The sequence below is a fragment of the Barbatula barbatula genome, assembly GCF_947034865.1.
Source record: "Barbatula barbatula genome assembly, chromosome: 12".
In the NCBI taxonomy this organism is placed as follows: domain Eukaryota; kingdom Metazoa; phylum Chordata; class Actinopteri; order Cypriniformes; family Nemacheilidae; genus Barbatula; species Barbatula barbatula.
In genome coordinates this window covers 4,511,305-4,527,886 of record NC_136775.1, presented here as the reverse complement: position 1 = coordinate 4,527,886, position 16,582 = coordinate 4,511,305, and the positions used below count along the sequence as shown (strand labels likewise).

The following is a 16,582-nucleotide window of genomic DNA, read 5'->3' as shown; positions in this document are numbered from 1 at the left end:
TTTCTCCTCTGCACAGTCTGTCTATTCATTTTCCACAGATGTTCACTTCTGCACCTAAAAAACATGTATAGTTTCATAAGTTACACTGCAACATGTTTAAAAAAGATACACTGTTGAACACAGCAGAGTTCCAGGACACATTTGTGGTTGTTACAGAGCTGCACAGGGAATATTTCTCTTTGCGTTGGGAACTCACACTGCACGCATGCCGAGATGCATAGTTACACTCCAGATCTCAAAGGACGCCAAGTCTGCTTTTATTGCAGAGAACACATTTCAAGCATTACGAGCATTGTAAGTGGGCTTAAAACCGTTCTAGCTCAGAGGGAAGATTTTTTTCCAGCTGGATATTATTTAATTTAATATTTGAGAGTTTGAGATCTAATTCAAAGGTCCATGAGGTCATCTACCCCACTGACATTGAAGCAACCTCACCAAAGAATGTCTGTGTGAGCCTGTAATGTAATCTGGACTCTAAAATCGTTTTTTATTGGAGCTGAGTGCGAGGCATGAAAACTAATTTTATTCAGAAATTTCATGCACGCTGTTTCATGCGCATCTGTCGCTCTATTCTTTTCTATTTATGTATGCAAACATATACAGAAAAATCTTGAATTTTTTTAATTGTCTGAGGCATTTATGCACATATCTGTGGTCTGTAATGAGCAGGATCGATTTAGAGTAGGTTATGAGTGTAAAAACAATAACTGGATCTAGAAAATGATTCAGTGATGCATAGACCTGCTGTGTCTGTCATGATCCCGCCTTCCTAGCAGCTGTTTCTCTTGTTCTGGCCGACGGGATCATGACAGCTCCATTTCTTGCATTTTCTTTGGTGTGTTTCTGTCTTGTGGTGGACTGTTATTCCCCCGCCACGTCTTGTCTGCCCTGTTCTTTAGGTAAGAGTTTTGTATTTTATCCAGTTATGTTTTGGTCCTGTCTTTCCACCTCAAGGGATTTTTCTGTTCAAGTTTTGTGAATAAACGTTTTTGTTTAAAGAGCTGTCTGCAATTGGGTTCTGTCATTGCAATCCTTGACAGAGCCGCTCATACACACACATATACACAAACATTTGACGCGTGTGTCTCAGCATCCAATTTCAGGGAAAACTAACAGACGATCTTGTCGCACGGCTTGACACACGTTAACAGTTTGTAACACAAACAGGCATTTAATCACTGATCTCTTGTGCTTGAAGCCTGCGCTGTCAGAGGCTGAAATGCAGGAGATCAGTTGCTGCTGTGTTATCTGATGTCAAGGCTGCTGGACTAACCTGCATCTAATCTGATTCTCTGGATCCAGTTGACTCCATCTCACTGATAGAAACTTTGTGCAGGTTTGACTTCAGATTCACTTTACCACCGTAAATCTATCTGAACCTTTCATGATTAACTCCCCCTTATGTCTTTCCAAGCCTGTAACGCTTTCATTCATCTGCAGAACACTAAAGAAGATATTTTGAAGAATGTTGGTAACCTAAAAGCAATCGATCCCCATTGACTTCCATTGTATAGACACAAAACCAATTTGTTCCAAAAGAAAAGGGCATTTAAAGGTTTTGAGCAAGACGTGTGTGAATAAATGTTACCAGAAATTGTATTTCTGTGTGAACTATCGCTTTAAGGGAAAACTTAAAGGGACAGTTCAACTAAAAATAAAAATGTATAAATTATTCATAATTTACTCACTCTCAAGTTGTTCCAAATCTGTATATATTTCTTTGTTCTAATGAACACAGAGAAAGCCTTTACAAATTTGTGCTAAGTGAGCACAATGTGGCACTTTTTCCTTCAAATTGTCCTGTTCTCTCTCCTTATCCAATCACTCTCAGCCCACACATCTAATTAATATGGATACAAACCATTTAGTGTTTGGTGTGAACATATAAACTTTTTATGCAACCTAATTGTAAACTGCACTTCTCAAGGGATCCCATGAATTAATTCCGTCTCTGAAAGAAAATGTATCCAGTTGTGAGAAAGGTTTGCCTTCAGATTCAGATCTGTGGCTTTCCCAGCAATCATGCTATTCCTTCAATTCTGAAAGGTTATTTTAAATTGCTTTCTAATATCAACCCTGTACATGGTTAACGTGGAAAGGCAGTCCTTTCCATTTTAAAAAGCATTTATAAGGAGTTGAAGAGGGGGGTACATTGATGAAAATGCTGGATTTATAACGATTCTGGCCTTTTATAATGGGTTTATATTCAAGCAATTTCATTTTAAGTAAGTTTTTCCCTTTTAAATTCCTTCCACTAAAAGTTTAAGACCAGTTGCTTATGCGGCACAAGGGTTCTAATCTGGTATATATAACACTCTAATACCATCCTTCGCTACCCCTCATACTTTCATTTTTCTGTACTATTTCTACAATAAAAAGCCCAAAAAACCCTTTGGCTTTGGAGGACAAATCTACAACAGGTTCTGACTGACACTACATCTAATTGGACCGAGCATGGCTGTTTCCATCCCTAGTCACCCAGGCAGGGGAATGAGCTCCACTATTCCAATTAATATCAACATCTATCAGTCACATTCAGACAGAACCATGAGGAAAAGAGGGAACTAGAGTCATTTTTAGATTTTTAAAGCCTAAAAAACACGGGGACGAATGGACGAAGACAGCCGCCAACGATCATCCATTAATCTTTGGTGACGTAAAACGATGAGCTCGATTAATATTTGAGCTTGCGCGCTGCGCATTTGCGTAGGCAAGATTTATCCACTGTCATGAACAGATCAGAAGCTCGACCCCCCCGCTGGGAGAAACATTATAACTTTGTGATTAATTAAACTCCTGTGGATTACGAATGTGACAGACTTGTCTGTGCTGCTTACCGAAGTGTGCGGTTTAACGTCCTCCACAGCTTTGCAGAGAATTGCATTCGGAGGCAATACGTCTTTGTTAATATGACGGGGAACATGGTAGGGGAACACTTGAAGATACGGGTCTATTATTACACAAAGCCAAAGAGAACGGAAGTGTGGGAGGGCACGCCGGTGGACCCGAGGGCTTTTTCTCCTCGATGCATCGACTGAATGTATGAAAACTAAAGCTCCTCACGAGACCCTCATCGTGCCGTATGAATTTCAAACAGGCTTCACTACGCCTGCTGTTTTAATTACTGTACGATTTGGAGGCTTTTAGCTTTTGACAGCAGTAAATTAAGCTCCTTTCCTACAACCAAGGCGGTTGCAGTCTCACACCTCCCTTATATTTTTCATCATCTCCAGTAATGAAGCATCGGAGGAGGATTTCCTCATGTTTCTGTCCACTCACCTCAATGGTTGACTGCAATCTAACGGAACAGAGGTCACGTGCACCATTCTGGTGCAAGAAAGACTATCAATGGCGTGACAAAAAATAGAGGGTGTTTATATATACAAACAGAGAAAAACAGAAAACAGGTTCTGAGACACACAGTTTATAATATAACTAAAAGTTGACGTCATGTTATTATTTATTATCAACAATTCGCCAGCCATCTTAGATTATCTTAATATTGAAATCATAACAACACAATATCTACAAAGGACACATTTGATGTCTCATAAGAAAAAATATCACAGATGAGATTTTAGAGCAAACTGGGGCATTTCTGTTGCGTCTCAGATATTTCTTCTGAAAAAAAGATCAAGAAATTTAACACGTTTATTTAGAAAATGTCTCAATTCGAACTGAGTTCAGATTTGTCAAGTCTGCAATCAAAAGTTAATATTATTGAAGGTTTCAATATATGAACTCAGACGTTGTCATCAAATTTAGAGAAATCCAGATTATTCTCAAAAGAACAATTATTATCCAGAATATTCTATCTCTACAACGTACGTTTATATTACAGCTCCATATACTCTTCGTGTATGTTAACAATCGTCTCATGTGTTTCTTTTTTTTAACAATTGAGACTTAAAGCATAAGCGAACTATAGCTATAAAAGAACAACAACTGTGCGACAAAAATGTGCAAAAGATGACATTGGCACAAGTTGCATTAATTATCAGAAACAACAAAATCCAAACAAGAAAAGAACAAAAAGCATATCAGACTTGTATTAACTTGTATAAACAGTTATTGGGTGTGCACCAGTGTCCCTCGAGTCCCTCGTGGTTACGCACCTGTTTTTAAGACAAGCAACTTGTAATCCTGAAACGTTTCTGTGCATCAAAGATCCATCCAGCAATGAGTGTAACACAAAAATCAGTCCTCGAGAAAGAACTTGTCAGTGGATTTTAAACAAGAGGCCAACAGGCAGTAACCCAATTTGTTTACTAAAAGATGAATTCCCATCTCTAAATCACAAAGGTAAGAAAAACATTTGATCATTGTTGTACGTCTCCCTCGTCGCATGAATGTATTATAAAGGTAAATAATTTCTCTGTCAGAAGCTTGCAGGGAGAGTCACAATGCCTCGGAGACGATAAATTGCACTGTTGATGTGGGATAAAGCGTGGATGATAGTGAAATGAAATTAAACAAAAGCAATACAGACACCTAGAATAATTTCGAACTTATTTTTATTTTGCGTTATATATTTTGATATCAATTTTCAAATTTGATTATTATTTGTATGGGTTTAGAAGAAACATCTAGCATTGTTTAAGCTACAGACCTGAATAAACGCTAAACTTGTGATGTGGTTTATTGAGGGAAGCTGTGCTATTAAATGCCCGTCTGACTTACAATATTTCCCCTGGGATGATAAAAGCAAACAAATCCCATAGAATGAAAGACTGACCTGAGCCATATCTGAAATACCAGAACCAGAATATCAAAAGACTTTTTTTGGAGCCCACAAGGAGCTACCAGCACATCACACTACAACCAGCTCAAAACACCTTAGCAACCACAGCATGCAGGCTTGAATAGGCAAACACTATTCACATTTTCTTTAGAAAATATACAAATCTTGTTTTCTATTTCAGTTGTGTTCAAAATAATAGCAGTGTGTTTAAAGTGAGTAAAGATCAAAATCCTTATAATAACTTTTATTTCAATATACATGCATTGAGAACACTGCTCATTCTATTCTAAATCAAAACATGAAGAAAAAAAGTTTCAAATTTTGTATTACTCTACAAGTGAAGAAAAGGGAATGCTAGGCTGTATAAATAATAACGTTGTTCTAACAGCCTAGCATTCCCTTTTCTTCACTTGTAGAGTAATACAAAATGTGAAACTTACGTATTACTGAAATACCTCCTTTTTTCTTCATTGTGACTCTCCTCTTATTACAAGGACAGCGCAAAAAAACAGAATGTAAAAGTATAAAAAGCAGCTCGGAGATGAAATGCTCTGTGTTGCCAAGACTGAAAAACAAGCAAAACATAAAGGAATAGATGAGCAATAATAGATGTTTATAAAGTTATTAGTATTAACAAAAGCAAGACCAAGCTGTTGAGAGAAAGAGTTAGTGTTCTTTTTTCATTTGTCTGTCAAGTATTCACAGATCAAGCCTAGTATGGGTGTAAGATCATATTGCAATACAAAATAATTTGCGGTGTATACTGCATTGACGATTGTTTTACTGTTCAATATTGGTTGAGCTGCCAACATGTGATCTGCATCAACATATAACGTTTTATATCTAAATTGTTTTTACCGCTTTAAGTTATTTACTTAGGGTTTCGTTTTCTTAAAGTTAATGTTGAGATGTAGTTATACATTCAGTCTGTATCCATTTACATACAGATGGATTAATTCAATCTAGGTTGTCAGCTTTATAATATGTTATATGTACAACAAAACAAATCTTCCTGAACATTGGTCATGTTTTGGATTTTGTTTTCAAAGTATCATGATACTACTGTGAACCTACTATCAACCTACTTTACCTGCCAGCAGAGAACACAAAACTTAGGATACATATAATTCAGATCATTGGTTTTGGAAGTACTTCTATAAGCCTAAAGTAAACCCATGGATGATCTAACTTGTTTCACAGGATTTGTCATTATTATGCAATGCACTGTTCATTGTTGAACTTAAAAGAGCATGTCAAAATACAAACAAGACATAATTATAATTCCTGTATAAGAATCAGAAACTGAAGCTTATCTTTGAGATGCGAAGGTCTTTAGTAGCCCAGATCGAGCGTGAAATATATGCAAATTGAAAGAGAATCTGAAATCCCACCCACCAGCTTTAAGAATGGCAATTAAACGCCATATTGGCTAATGATTTGAATACATGAGCTCCTAATGAAACAACATTGCCAACAAAGGGAATGTGTTGTGGCATCACGGAATGAGATTGGTCAACGTGAAATGTTGTGAAAAATAAACCGCCAGACAGGATTGGAACTGTCCTAGGTGGTCCAGAAATAAAAAAAAGACCCAAAATCTCTGCTCCGAGCGAAACTGATGCCAGCCGTTTTAACAATGCTGATTCTATCAGGAGTTCAGCGGAGGACGGTTGCCAACTGCTCTCAACAGAATTGAAAAGAGATTCCTTCACACCTCTTCACGACTGTCGAGTAACGCCAAAAGTCTCTTTGTAACTCTTTTATAACAATATGTTTCACTTCATTGTTTTAGAAAATGCCATATGCTAGTTTTATTTTTATATGAAGGCACTGATAGGACAGGTGGGCTTGTCCTAAACTAGTGGAAAGCCATAGATCTCATAGATCCTCACTCAACTTTTCGATATATTTGTGAAGTTTGATAATCGTAAAATAGATTCAACTAGAATGGGGAAAGGTCTTTCCTTGTGTAAACATGCATTGGCTTTCCTATGCGAGTTATTTAGTGCATTACTATGCAGTTGCTAGGTGGTTGCTTACTGGTGCAAATCAATACGTCCCACCTCACCAGGTGCAACCCCAGTCCATTTTTAAACACAAGTCTATAGCATATACAATAAAACACAAATAAAGCTTGAGCTGAAATCATAAACGGTCCAGTCTTCTCGTTCAAAATAAGTATTAGCGACAATGTCAATCTCCAGCAGTGTGAATTCAGACAGGAAATGCTTAAAAATGCACAATTTACAAAGCCAACAAGAACTCTTGCAACAACATGTCAATGTTGCTGGCCGGCACAGCATTCTCCGAGCTCGTCTGATGATGTGCGTTTTGTCAAAAAACTTTCCAACCGAGCTGTCAACCGACCCAGAGGAGTGAGCAACAACATGTCAAGGTGAACTCACCGTATGGTTAATGATTATGGGTTTGAGTACGATGTTTGTTGTTTAATTTACTGTTATCAAGGTACAGATACTACATTACACGTGACCTGACATAGCAAACACGTTTCATTTAATGCTGATCAGATGCAAAGATCTACAGATAATATGAACAAAATTATAACCAAGATCAACTGTCAAGCCTAATAAAGTAATTCAGGTAATTTAATGGAACTGTTTTCAACGCCATTTCAAATGTTATTGGCCCATCCACCGATCGCTCCTCAGTGAGTTTAAAAGCAAAAAGGCACATCTGTGTATATTATGCTTAAACATTATTTTGAATTGAATCACACTACAGTGGTACATTTTGAGAAATGCTTTTCCAAGCATCTGCATGTTAAACGGATGGCACTCAAGCGGCCATTAAAAGTCTGCTTCTCTTGAGTGATAGTGTACTTTACATTTTTTTGCCCTTTCCAAGTAAATGACAATACAGATGGCCACAGTCATTTCCAATCTGCTGCGCGTATGAAACATAATGGACATTTCTGGAAAAAAAGACACTCTGTTCTAATGGCATATCATCTTTTGGTAACAAAATTTGCATAAACTTTCCTAATGATAAGCGAGATTTATATACACAATATCCCAGTGCAATATTATGTTCTTTATCCAAGATCAATTTTTAGATTAAGAAATTAATTTAATTAATCTGCCATGGGGACAGCAGAGCTCTACAATCATTTAGCTGCAACTGTATTGCATTTATTTTTTGGCGGCTCATTTTTGCACGAAGGGTCTCTTAACGTTCACAGCAGTCCAGAAATATATAAGAAAAACAAACATTATGCTGTAGATCCAATGTAGACACTTAAATGTCCATTTAGGATTCAAGTAAAGCTGGTCCTTTCCTCAAATGTACAACACCAAACCATCTCGCAAAATCAGAATCGACTGAAGGTCAGATTTCCCCGATGAGACCCTCTGCAGCTGTTTGCCCACTGAATATAACATCATTGACAGAGACACCGTCGTAGGAAGCTCCAGCCAGTGTAAGGGGCAGATTGTTCTTGCTGATGTATTGCCTCATCTTTTCTGAAAATAAGAAACGTCTGTCTGTAATTAATATGTTTCTAGAATAGGACATCAGTTCGGGTGATAATGAACTTTGACTTACCAAGTCGTTTCCAGTGTCCTAAATGATACTGGGGAATGCAGTTCTGAAAAGCAAATGGCATAAATAAACATGATTTATTCACAGCTGAGCTCAGACAAAACACACACAAAGAAAAACATCAAAATTCAAAGAGGTATTCATTCATCTGAAAGACAATATGAGATTTTAGATACAGCAGAGGAGTGAATAGCTCTCCTCTTTGTGAGAGTATATCAGGGTAATTAAACCGTTCAGAGACATTGCAGTCAATTAGACAATGTAGCATGAAATAAAATGAGCGCAAGCGTGTGGGCGCACTAAGGTGGAAATTATCATCTTGCCCTTCGACTAAGTAATAAAGCAAAAGTCAATCTTAAATGAAGCAGTGCGGCTCTTCTCGGCCCCTTTGAGACAGTCTGTCTTGACTGGTCAGAGGATAGGTGAACCTTTTTAAGACATCCTGCCCCAGCATCTTACATTCTGTTTTGCTCACTGAACTCCCAGAAAAACAGAGATGGAGGGCAAAGTAACGCTTAAAAAAATGGACCATCTGCCGGGATTGATGTCAAAACAGAAACCGAGCACATCTGGTGGCTGTGAAATAATCTCACGATTGACTCAAATTAGATCTTCGTCATCTTTTTAAATAAATGTTATCTATTCAATTCAACATAACATTTGAATAATTCCTTTAACAAGTACTTATTTTATTTAGTAAGTTCACATAGGTTGCTTGCATCGAAACCCAATAAATTTATATTATATAACAATTTTCAAACATGTTGTTTTGCTTTGGAAAACATAACTTAAAGGTCCAGTGTATGAAATTTGGCAGCATCTAGCGGTGATGTTGCGAATTGCAACCAATGGCTCACTCCACCCCATTTAGAGTTACTGTAGAAACAACATGGTGAATTCCACCTAAGGGGACCCACGGTGTTTGTAAATAGAAATAGCTCATTCTAAGGTAATAAAAAAACATAACGCTTTCTAATATATTGCATTTCCGTTAATAGATCCTCCAAATAAATAACACATTGGACCTTTAAACTAATTGATTTGAATTGAATTGTTTCTTCGCCCAAAGTTAAATAACTTAACAGCATTTTAATAAAAAACATATGGTTTGTGTTGAAATGAAGAGAAATATATATATATATATATGTATGTTATGGCATGAGGATGGGGCAGTTTTAATATGTTTGTGAACTCTTTCTTTAATAATTAATAAGCAAACATTATAGTACCTCCAGTATAGAAACCAGGCTCCACACAGGTGGGGACGTGACACCCAGGTGAGAAGTTACCGCCCTGGTGGCCCGATCCAAGAGTGTCTGTTGGGTCACTTCATGTCGATTACCAAACGCCTGCTCGAACCAGGCACCACCCATCATCACCTACACACACACACACACACACACAGCTTTCAATAATCACACACATACGGCTGTAGCACGGCAGTAATTACACTGGAAAATGACACTATTCAGAAAACCGCCTTGTGATGATAACAGCAGGAATCATTATTATAACATCATTCAGATGACTGATCTCACTGCGCAGGTTTGGGGGGTTACATTATGTTATTCAGGTTCCTAACACCACTCACAGCATATTTCAACAATAGCACTCAGATTTCATGCTTGTTCAGAAGTCACCAGTCCTTCGAATACACAGATGTATTGGGAAAACATGTCCACAGCAAAGGACTCGTAACTCTTAAATTAATAATGATTTAAGTGGATAAGTAATTAATAATTCAGAAGCAATTTTTTGTTGTTTTGAGGCCAGGAGAGCACTAGGAGATATTTTTATATCTGTGGCTAATATGTTAAAAGATAGAAGAACCGAAAGGATTTGATCGAATCAGAAATGCATCTCTTCATATATAAACAATATTTGTAGTTTTAAGGACAAATTTGAAGCTTTAGACTCCTTGAGCATGTATATATTTTCCCATTGCTTGAGCCAAAAACAGCAGAAACCCTTTTTTGTTTGTATCAAGAAAATCCTACAAAATAAAAAAAATACTGTGACACTAATTTTGTGTATGTAAAAGGTCTCACCGTCAATCTGGTGGTCGGTCCTCCATTTCGATTGTGCTGCGGAAAGGAAACCGAGTCATATACGACCCCTAACAGACCGGGATCTTCTGAGGAAGGCACCAAGTGTCCAAAGCCCTTAAACACATCACAGATACATTGATAATCAGATCAACACATGCATGTTCCTGGGTATATAAACAAAACCTCTGGAACATCTGGATGAAAATGTATGAATTTCACCATTCCAACCAGGCTGACAGAATGCACGGTTTCATCAATATCGCCCACTTGCTCATATGAACGCTGTTTTACAGTGGACTATATTATATAAAGTGTCTTCTTTATAGATTGTTTATTGTTGTTTGAGATCACAGAATAAGGTCTTACTGTAATAGGAAGAATGAAACCCTCATACTCCAAATTCACCACGGCAACAGTGGCAGAGGCAATGGATCGCAGTTGTTCTGTCAGGGGTTGAGCAGCAGGAGGCAGCACTGATGCCAAGGCTGCAAAGATACATATAGAAAGTGATGTAATATAATTTACTTTTACTAAATGTGGAATTCTCTCAAGTAATAAAAAGACATACATTGTGACCAAAAAGAATAAGATTTACCTGATGCAGGAAGCGTGGAAATCACATGATCAGCTTTTAACGTGGCTCCATCTTCCAGTTTGATCTATTTAAAAATTTAGAAAAACATAAGACATCAAGATTACTGTCTGACTACAGCAACAAAACAGCAAAGCGTGTCATGATTTTTTTTGCCTCATTTGAATGAGAAGATTCCGGACACATCTCACCTCCCAAACCCCTCCTTGCAGGGTCAGGCTCTTAACACAAGTGTTGTGATGAACCTCCACATGCTCTCGTCTCCTCAGAGAGTTCTCCATAGCTTCTGGAAGTGTCTGCATGCCTCTCTTCAGAGACCACAGGCTCCATGACTCTTCTGATGCTCTCTTGGCCAATTCAGAAGGGACTACATTAGGACCACCACCTTATGTAATATGATTATATAAAAACATTAAATTACATTTCCAGGCAATTACATGCAAATGTCAACAACATCATCAACTATTTCGTATTCTATGAAGAGCCATATCTTCTTCATTATTTGATTATTATTGTTTCTGATTTGTTCATTTGAATTCACTGAAATCCTCCAAAGTTTGAATACACGTTTTATTCTTGGATGAAGTATCTCTTTAAATCATATTTATTTAACCAAATGTGAACAACATACAGAAACAGTACCGTATACTACAACAGAAACGTCTCTTCTGAGGTCTCACCTGAACCCATCAGCATGCCCAGAACAATGGAGCCTCGTTCCCGCTCTGCTCTAAAAAGAGCCGGAAAGCAAGATCTCACACTTAACTGCCTGCAGTCACCAGCAAACACTCCTCTACACATACTGTCTATAGCTATATCTGCTAACTGCACAGAGACAGAAGAAAAACAGGCTAAATCAGTATAGATAGATTTGAGACTGTTGAGAGTGATAGGGAAGTGCAGGTCATCAAACCTAATCCTGTTAGGTTAGGTCTCACCTCAGAACTCAGACGCCTGGACACAAAGGCATGAACAGATTCGTCCTCGTCCTTTCCCTTACTGACCAGCATATCCTTCAGAACGCTATGACTGATGGGACGGGAGAAGGGAGAGATGGTGCGCAGAACCCCGCTAAAGAAATAATTAATAAAAAACATTTCAGGGGGGACAACAATAGAAAGTTTCAATACCTGTTCATGCTGATCTAGGGTGTCAAAAAATACTAATATTGTAGTAATTAATTTCTTCTCACCCGAGTCCTGAAGGCATCTTGTGCAGTTGTCCTTTCACATACAAGAACCGGTTCTTGGAAGCCACGTGGTCTTTTGTAACTAACAGGATTTCAGACTCAATACCCAACTCAGACACCTGCGCAAACCATGAACCCAGTTCACCCAAAAATATTAATTCTGTCATCATTTACTCACCCTCGAGTTGATCATAATCTGTAAACATTTATTTGTTCTAATGAACACACAGAAAGATATTTGGAAGAATGATTGTAATCAAACAGTTTTTGGCCAACGTTGTCTAGCATAGTAGGAAAAATTACAATGGCAGTCAAAGATGCACCAGAACTACATTCTTCAAAATATCTTCTTTTGTGTTCAACAGATCACAGAAATTTAGAGAGCAATTTTTCCTACTATAGTAGTCAACGGTGGCCAAAAAATGTTCATCAATCAAATAAATGTAGATTTGAGGATGAGTAAATTAAATCAGATTTTTCATTTTGGCTGAGTATTTATTTATTTATTTTACAGTAATGTCTGGTACACATTTACCAGACCTTTACAATAGAAATTAACCTCTTCGGATATAAGCTTTTACATTAATGGCAATTTTGATATTATCAGTACACTGTGGCCCTCTTGTGGTCATCCAATTGAAAAGCAAACCTCACAGACAAGATTGACATAACATTTTTTTATGAATGCATTTGTTTTTATCCAAAGCGACTTACAGTCCATTAAAAGTCATACAATTAACCAGTATGTGTGTACCCTGGGGATCAAACCCTTGGCCTTTGCACTGCTAATACCAACTGAGCTACAGGAACTCTTATCTTATTAAATTTGGTGAGTAGTACTTATGCATTTGTCTTTTTTAAAGTCAGCTGACTTATTAACCCTCATACAAAACATAAAGACAAACATGTATACCAAATTCAAAGCGTTCCGGCCGACAGCTCCTGCAGGTCTCACCCCTCGGGGTCCGTGTTCAAATACCGCTCCATCATCTCTCCTTGTGGTGTACATCCAACCTCCACACCTCCCACTTCCCTCCAGGAGCACCACCTACATCATGACAGGAGATATGTGGTGGTGTAAGGTGTACAGTGGAAAGAACAAGTTTATAAATAACGTTACTTGAAATGCAACGTAGTAATAGATAAAAACAGATATTTTCAATCCAAGAGCTACAACACAAAAAGCTAAAGGAAGATAGGAATTAAAATGAGACATTAAGAGTTTATTAAGAGACATTCAATCTCATACATAATCCTATTCGATCTATATTGTGTTTTAAAAACTGAACGCCGATAATAAAAATCTTTAAATCGGCATTTACTTTAATAAGTATTTAAATATCAAATAAAATCAATGGGCTACTTAGCCTAGATAAGTTAATGCCGTTTTACCTTGGATACATTAGGACTCTTGCTGAGATGGTGGCAGGCAGACAGACCCCCGATCCCCCCACCGAGCACTGCTACAATCTTCTGCATTCAACTCCAAACCCCTCCACACATCCAACAAGAGCACCGTCTAAAATAACAGCAACCAAACATTACAGCACTGTTATACTTTGAGACAATAATAAAAAATAATTAGAAACTGCTAAGGAAAAAATAAGACAGGCCAAGATACAGCATTTTCTAACATAAAATAAAAATCATAAGTAAAATTGAACCACAATAACCTCTTAAGGACTGCAGGAAGTTTGAGTTCTTCTGACTTGACAGCAAAAAAAAGAAGTTAATGGTTACGGGCTGTGTGACCCCTGATGGGAGTATCAGGGTGGTGGCCCTAGATAAGGTGAATGTGCTGTCATTTATCAGAGTCAAACAAAAGCCAGACGTTTTGAGGTTATGAATAAAATGTGTGCATCAAAAATACATCCAATTGAGACGATATAGCTGCATTATTTACACGTAGATAATATCACTACTAAAAAAACAAATTACTTAAAATGTATTCTAATGATTTCCATCATAAACAATTAACTTTTTTCCTAATAAAACCATTACAAAATTCATTTTATGGTTCCCATATAAACCAATATAAATCCCTTTAAAACCCTTATCACCGTTTTACTGGTTTCTATTGTTTTTTCCAGCATGGATCCTGTCATCCCCCCATCACATAGCCAACCAGTAGACATCATTATAGTTTCCATATTATGAATTCCTTCCCATGATATGCTAACCCATAAAAACATATCATATTCTTCTTTGTCTTAAGCAGGGCTCTGTTGTTCTGTCAGCGGGGATCTCAAACCAGACCATAACGTGTTATGAAATAGTCGCAAATAAATGTATAATTCACAATATAATAAAAAATATGATACAATAGAAGACTACAATAATGGTAAAAAGCAAAGTATCATACAAAGCTATTTAAACACGTTAAAATAATGATACTGTTTGCAGACCTTACATCAAACTTGACTTGTCTTGAGCAACATAACATGAAAACTGCAGGACGAATGCACGCTGTCAACCTTCAATCATAAAAGTAAAGGACCACAAACTTTATAAATGCAATTGACAGTCATAAAAACACACGATACCTGCATAAACGTCTATATTTCAGAGCAAGCGGCTTCTGTTACGTAAATGACATGAGTGTAGTTTTGTTTCAGCCCAACTTCAACAAAGATAAACGTGCGAGAAAACTCCATAATAAAAGTCTCTTCCTCTTGCGTAGTTACAACAGATGTTTTTTTATTTAAAGTCCCCATGAGCCGGAGGTTGCGATCGTTTTTACCTCCGTAATTTCACGCATTTCCGAGTGAAATGGAATTTTGAATGAGAGAAATAGCGGGATTCTGATTTTTTTGGACTCGATTCCGATTCCAATTCTTGGTTTCCGAGAATCGATTTCTAGCTGCTGTGTTTGATTTCTGCTTAATTACTACAGATTTTTATTTATTATTTAAAAAATGACACAGTTTTCAAAGTTGTCACTTTTTACATTTTTTACATGTTTATTGTTTTACATGTTTATTGTTTCTTTAACAAAAAACCTTAACCGAGTATGGATCTTGTCCTGCAAATCCAATTAATAATATAATTTATAATCTAATTTACTAGCCATTTTCAGAAATAAAGCACAGTTCAAATGACTATTTTTAAAAGTTGTCCCGCAGTGTAATAAAATTTATTGACAGTAAAACAAAAATACTTTTGGAATATAGATAGAGTAGACAGATCTTTAATCCGTAAATCGTATTAACAATATGTAAGAATACTGTGAATATACATATTTCTGTTAAATGCAAGTAGTGCAGACAGGTGTTGAAAAAGTTCTGTCCAACTTTTAACAGACGTCCAAGTAAATATGTTGTGAGACTGTGCTTTATATACATGTTATTCCTTTCTCTTAGAGAGTAAGAGAAGAATGTCTGTATACAGTTCGTCTGAAAAGCAAATTGTGATTTTCTAAATGTGTGGATACATGTATTTACATCTGCATTGTGTGTGCAAACACAGCTTTTGCTTTAATGGATGCAGAATATTTTGTGTAATTCCATAGCTCTAGACTTTAGTTTTTTTCTGAAGTCTGTAGGCCTGCCTACTGTTTTAGACAAGAAACTAATGTGATCTAGTTTACCAATGAAATCAGCTAAGGGGCGGGGCTTGTGCTTTTCAAGGCTTTTAAAGAGGAGTCGATTCCTTAAATGGACTCAACACCTTGGAATTGAGGAATCGATTATTTTTTTAATCAATTCCCAGCCCTACTGGCAGCAGACTGAGGCTGCGTCTAAATACCCCCACTTGCGGTCTTTGCACTTGACCACTTGACTACTTTGATGACCTGTTTCCTGTTTTTGGCCCATGTGTTCTAGTGGGCGTGAAGTTCCCAAGTGAGCAGAATTTCTAACCCGAAGGGACAAACAAAGATCTATGAATTCTGCAGGTTATGGTGGGCTACTATGCTTTTGGGATACCCAAATGATTTAAAAAGGTTTACTCACTCACTGCTATGTAATGTTTAGCCATTAGATGGCAGAACAGACCATGCTGTTTTCGTTTCTAACCCTATAAGTTACTTTGTTACTTTGGCTACAGTTAAACCAAGATTTTCTCCACAGATGTGTTACATCTTTATGATGTTTTTACTCTAAACTGACCTCTGCCATGCTTGTTCTTCTTTAAACAAGCTACGAGCTTTGTCTTTGAACAAGCTTTTTTGCCTATGTAAATCGTAATAGACTTAGAGCGACACAATATAGAATATTAACAATCAAGTATTGATACTATAAATACTCATATTGCAGATATTAGGAATCAGATTTTCACACTTTGATTAATAAAATACAATTATGTAAATGAAAATGACAGAGAAAATGCTTACACTGAGTGTGTGTTGGTTTTAGCAGGCCTGTGTCGTTGTGTCAAGCTAATGGACCGTGCTAATTGAATCCAATGTGGCACAAAGGGCCCTTAGAGCTCCTTGTGGTTCCAGAGACAGTCCTGTT

The 16,582-nt window shown here is 37.1% G+C and overlaps 1 protein-coding gene across 4 annotated transcripts; it reads right to left on the bottom strand.

Annotated features, from left to right (window-relative positions):
- Nucleotides 1–5,213: 5,213 nt before the first annotated feature.
- On the bottom strand, nt 5,214–14,806 carry ppox (protoporphyrinogen oxidase). Of its 4 annotated transcripts, XM_079470068.1 has the most exons (15): nt 14,672–14,712; nt 14,534–14,576; nt 13,802–13,836; nt 13,521–13,647; nt 13,042–13,176; nt 12,132–12,247; nt 11,878–12,010; nt 11,620–11,764; nt 11,131–11,324; nt 10,943–11,006; nt 10,714–10,832; nt 10,348–10,461; nt 9,529–9,678; nt 8,303–8,345; nt 7,171–8,220 (listed from the first exon to the last, which is right to left on the bottom strand). In XM_079470068.1, the coding sequence occupies exons 4-15, from the start codon at nt 13,605–13,607 to the stop codon at nt 8,087–8,089; spliced, it is 1,434 nt and encodes a 477-aa protein (XP_079326194.1). In that variant the 5' UTR covers nt 13,608–13,647; nt 13,802–13,836; nt 14,534–14,576; nt 14,672–14,712; the 3' UTR covers nt 7,171–8,086. The 4 variants fall into 4 exon arrangements, with proteins under 4 accessions (XP_079326191.1, XP_079326192.1, XP_079326194.1 ...); XM_079470066.1 differs by lacking the exon at nt 14,534–14,576 and having other exon boundaries at nt 6,884–8,220; nt 14,672–14,755; XM_079470067.1 differs by lacking the exon at nt 14,534–14,576 and having other exon boundaries at nt 13,802–13,908; nt 14,672–14,806.
- Between the last annotated feature and the right edge of the window lie 1,776 nt (nt 14,807–16,582).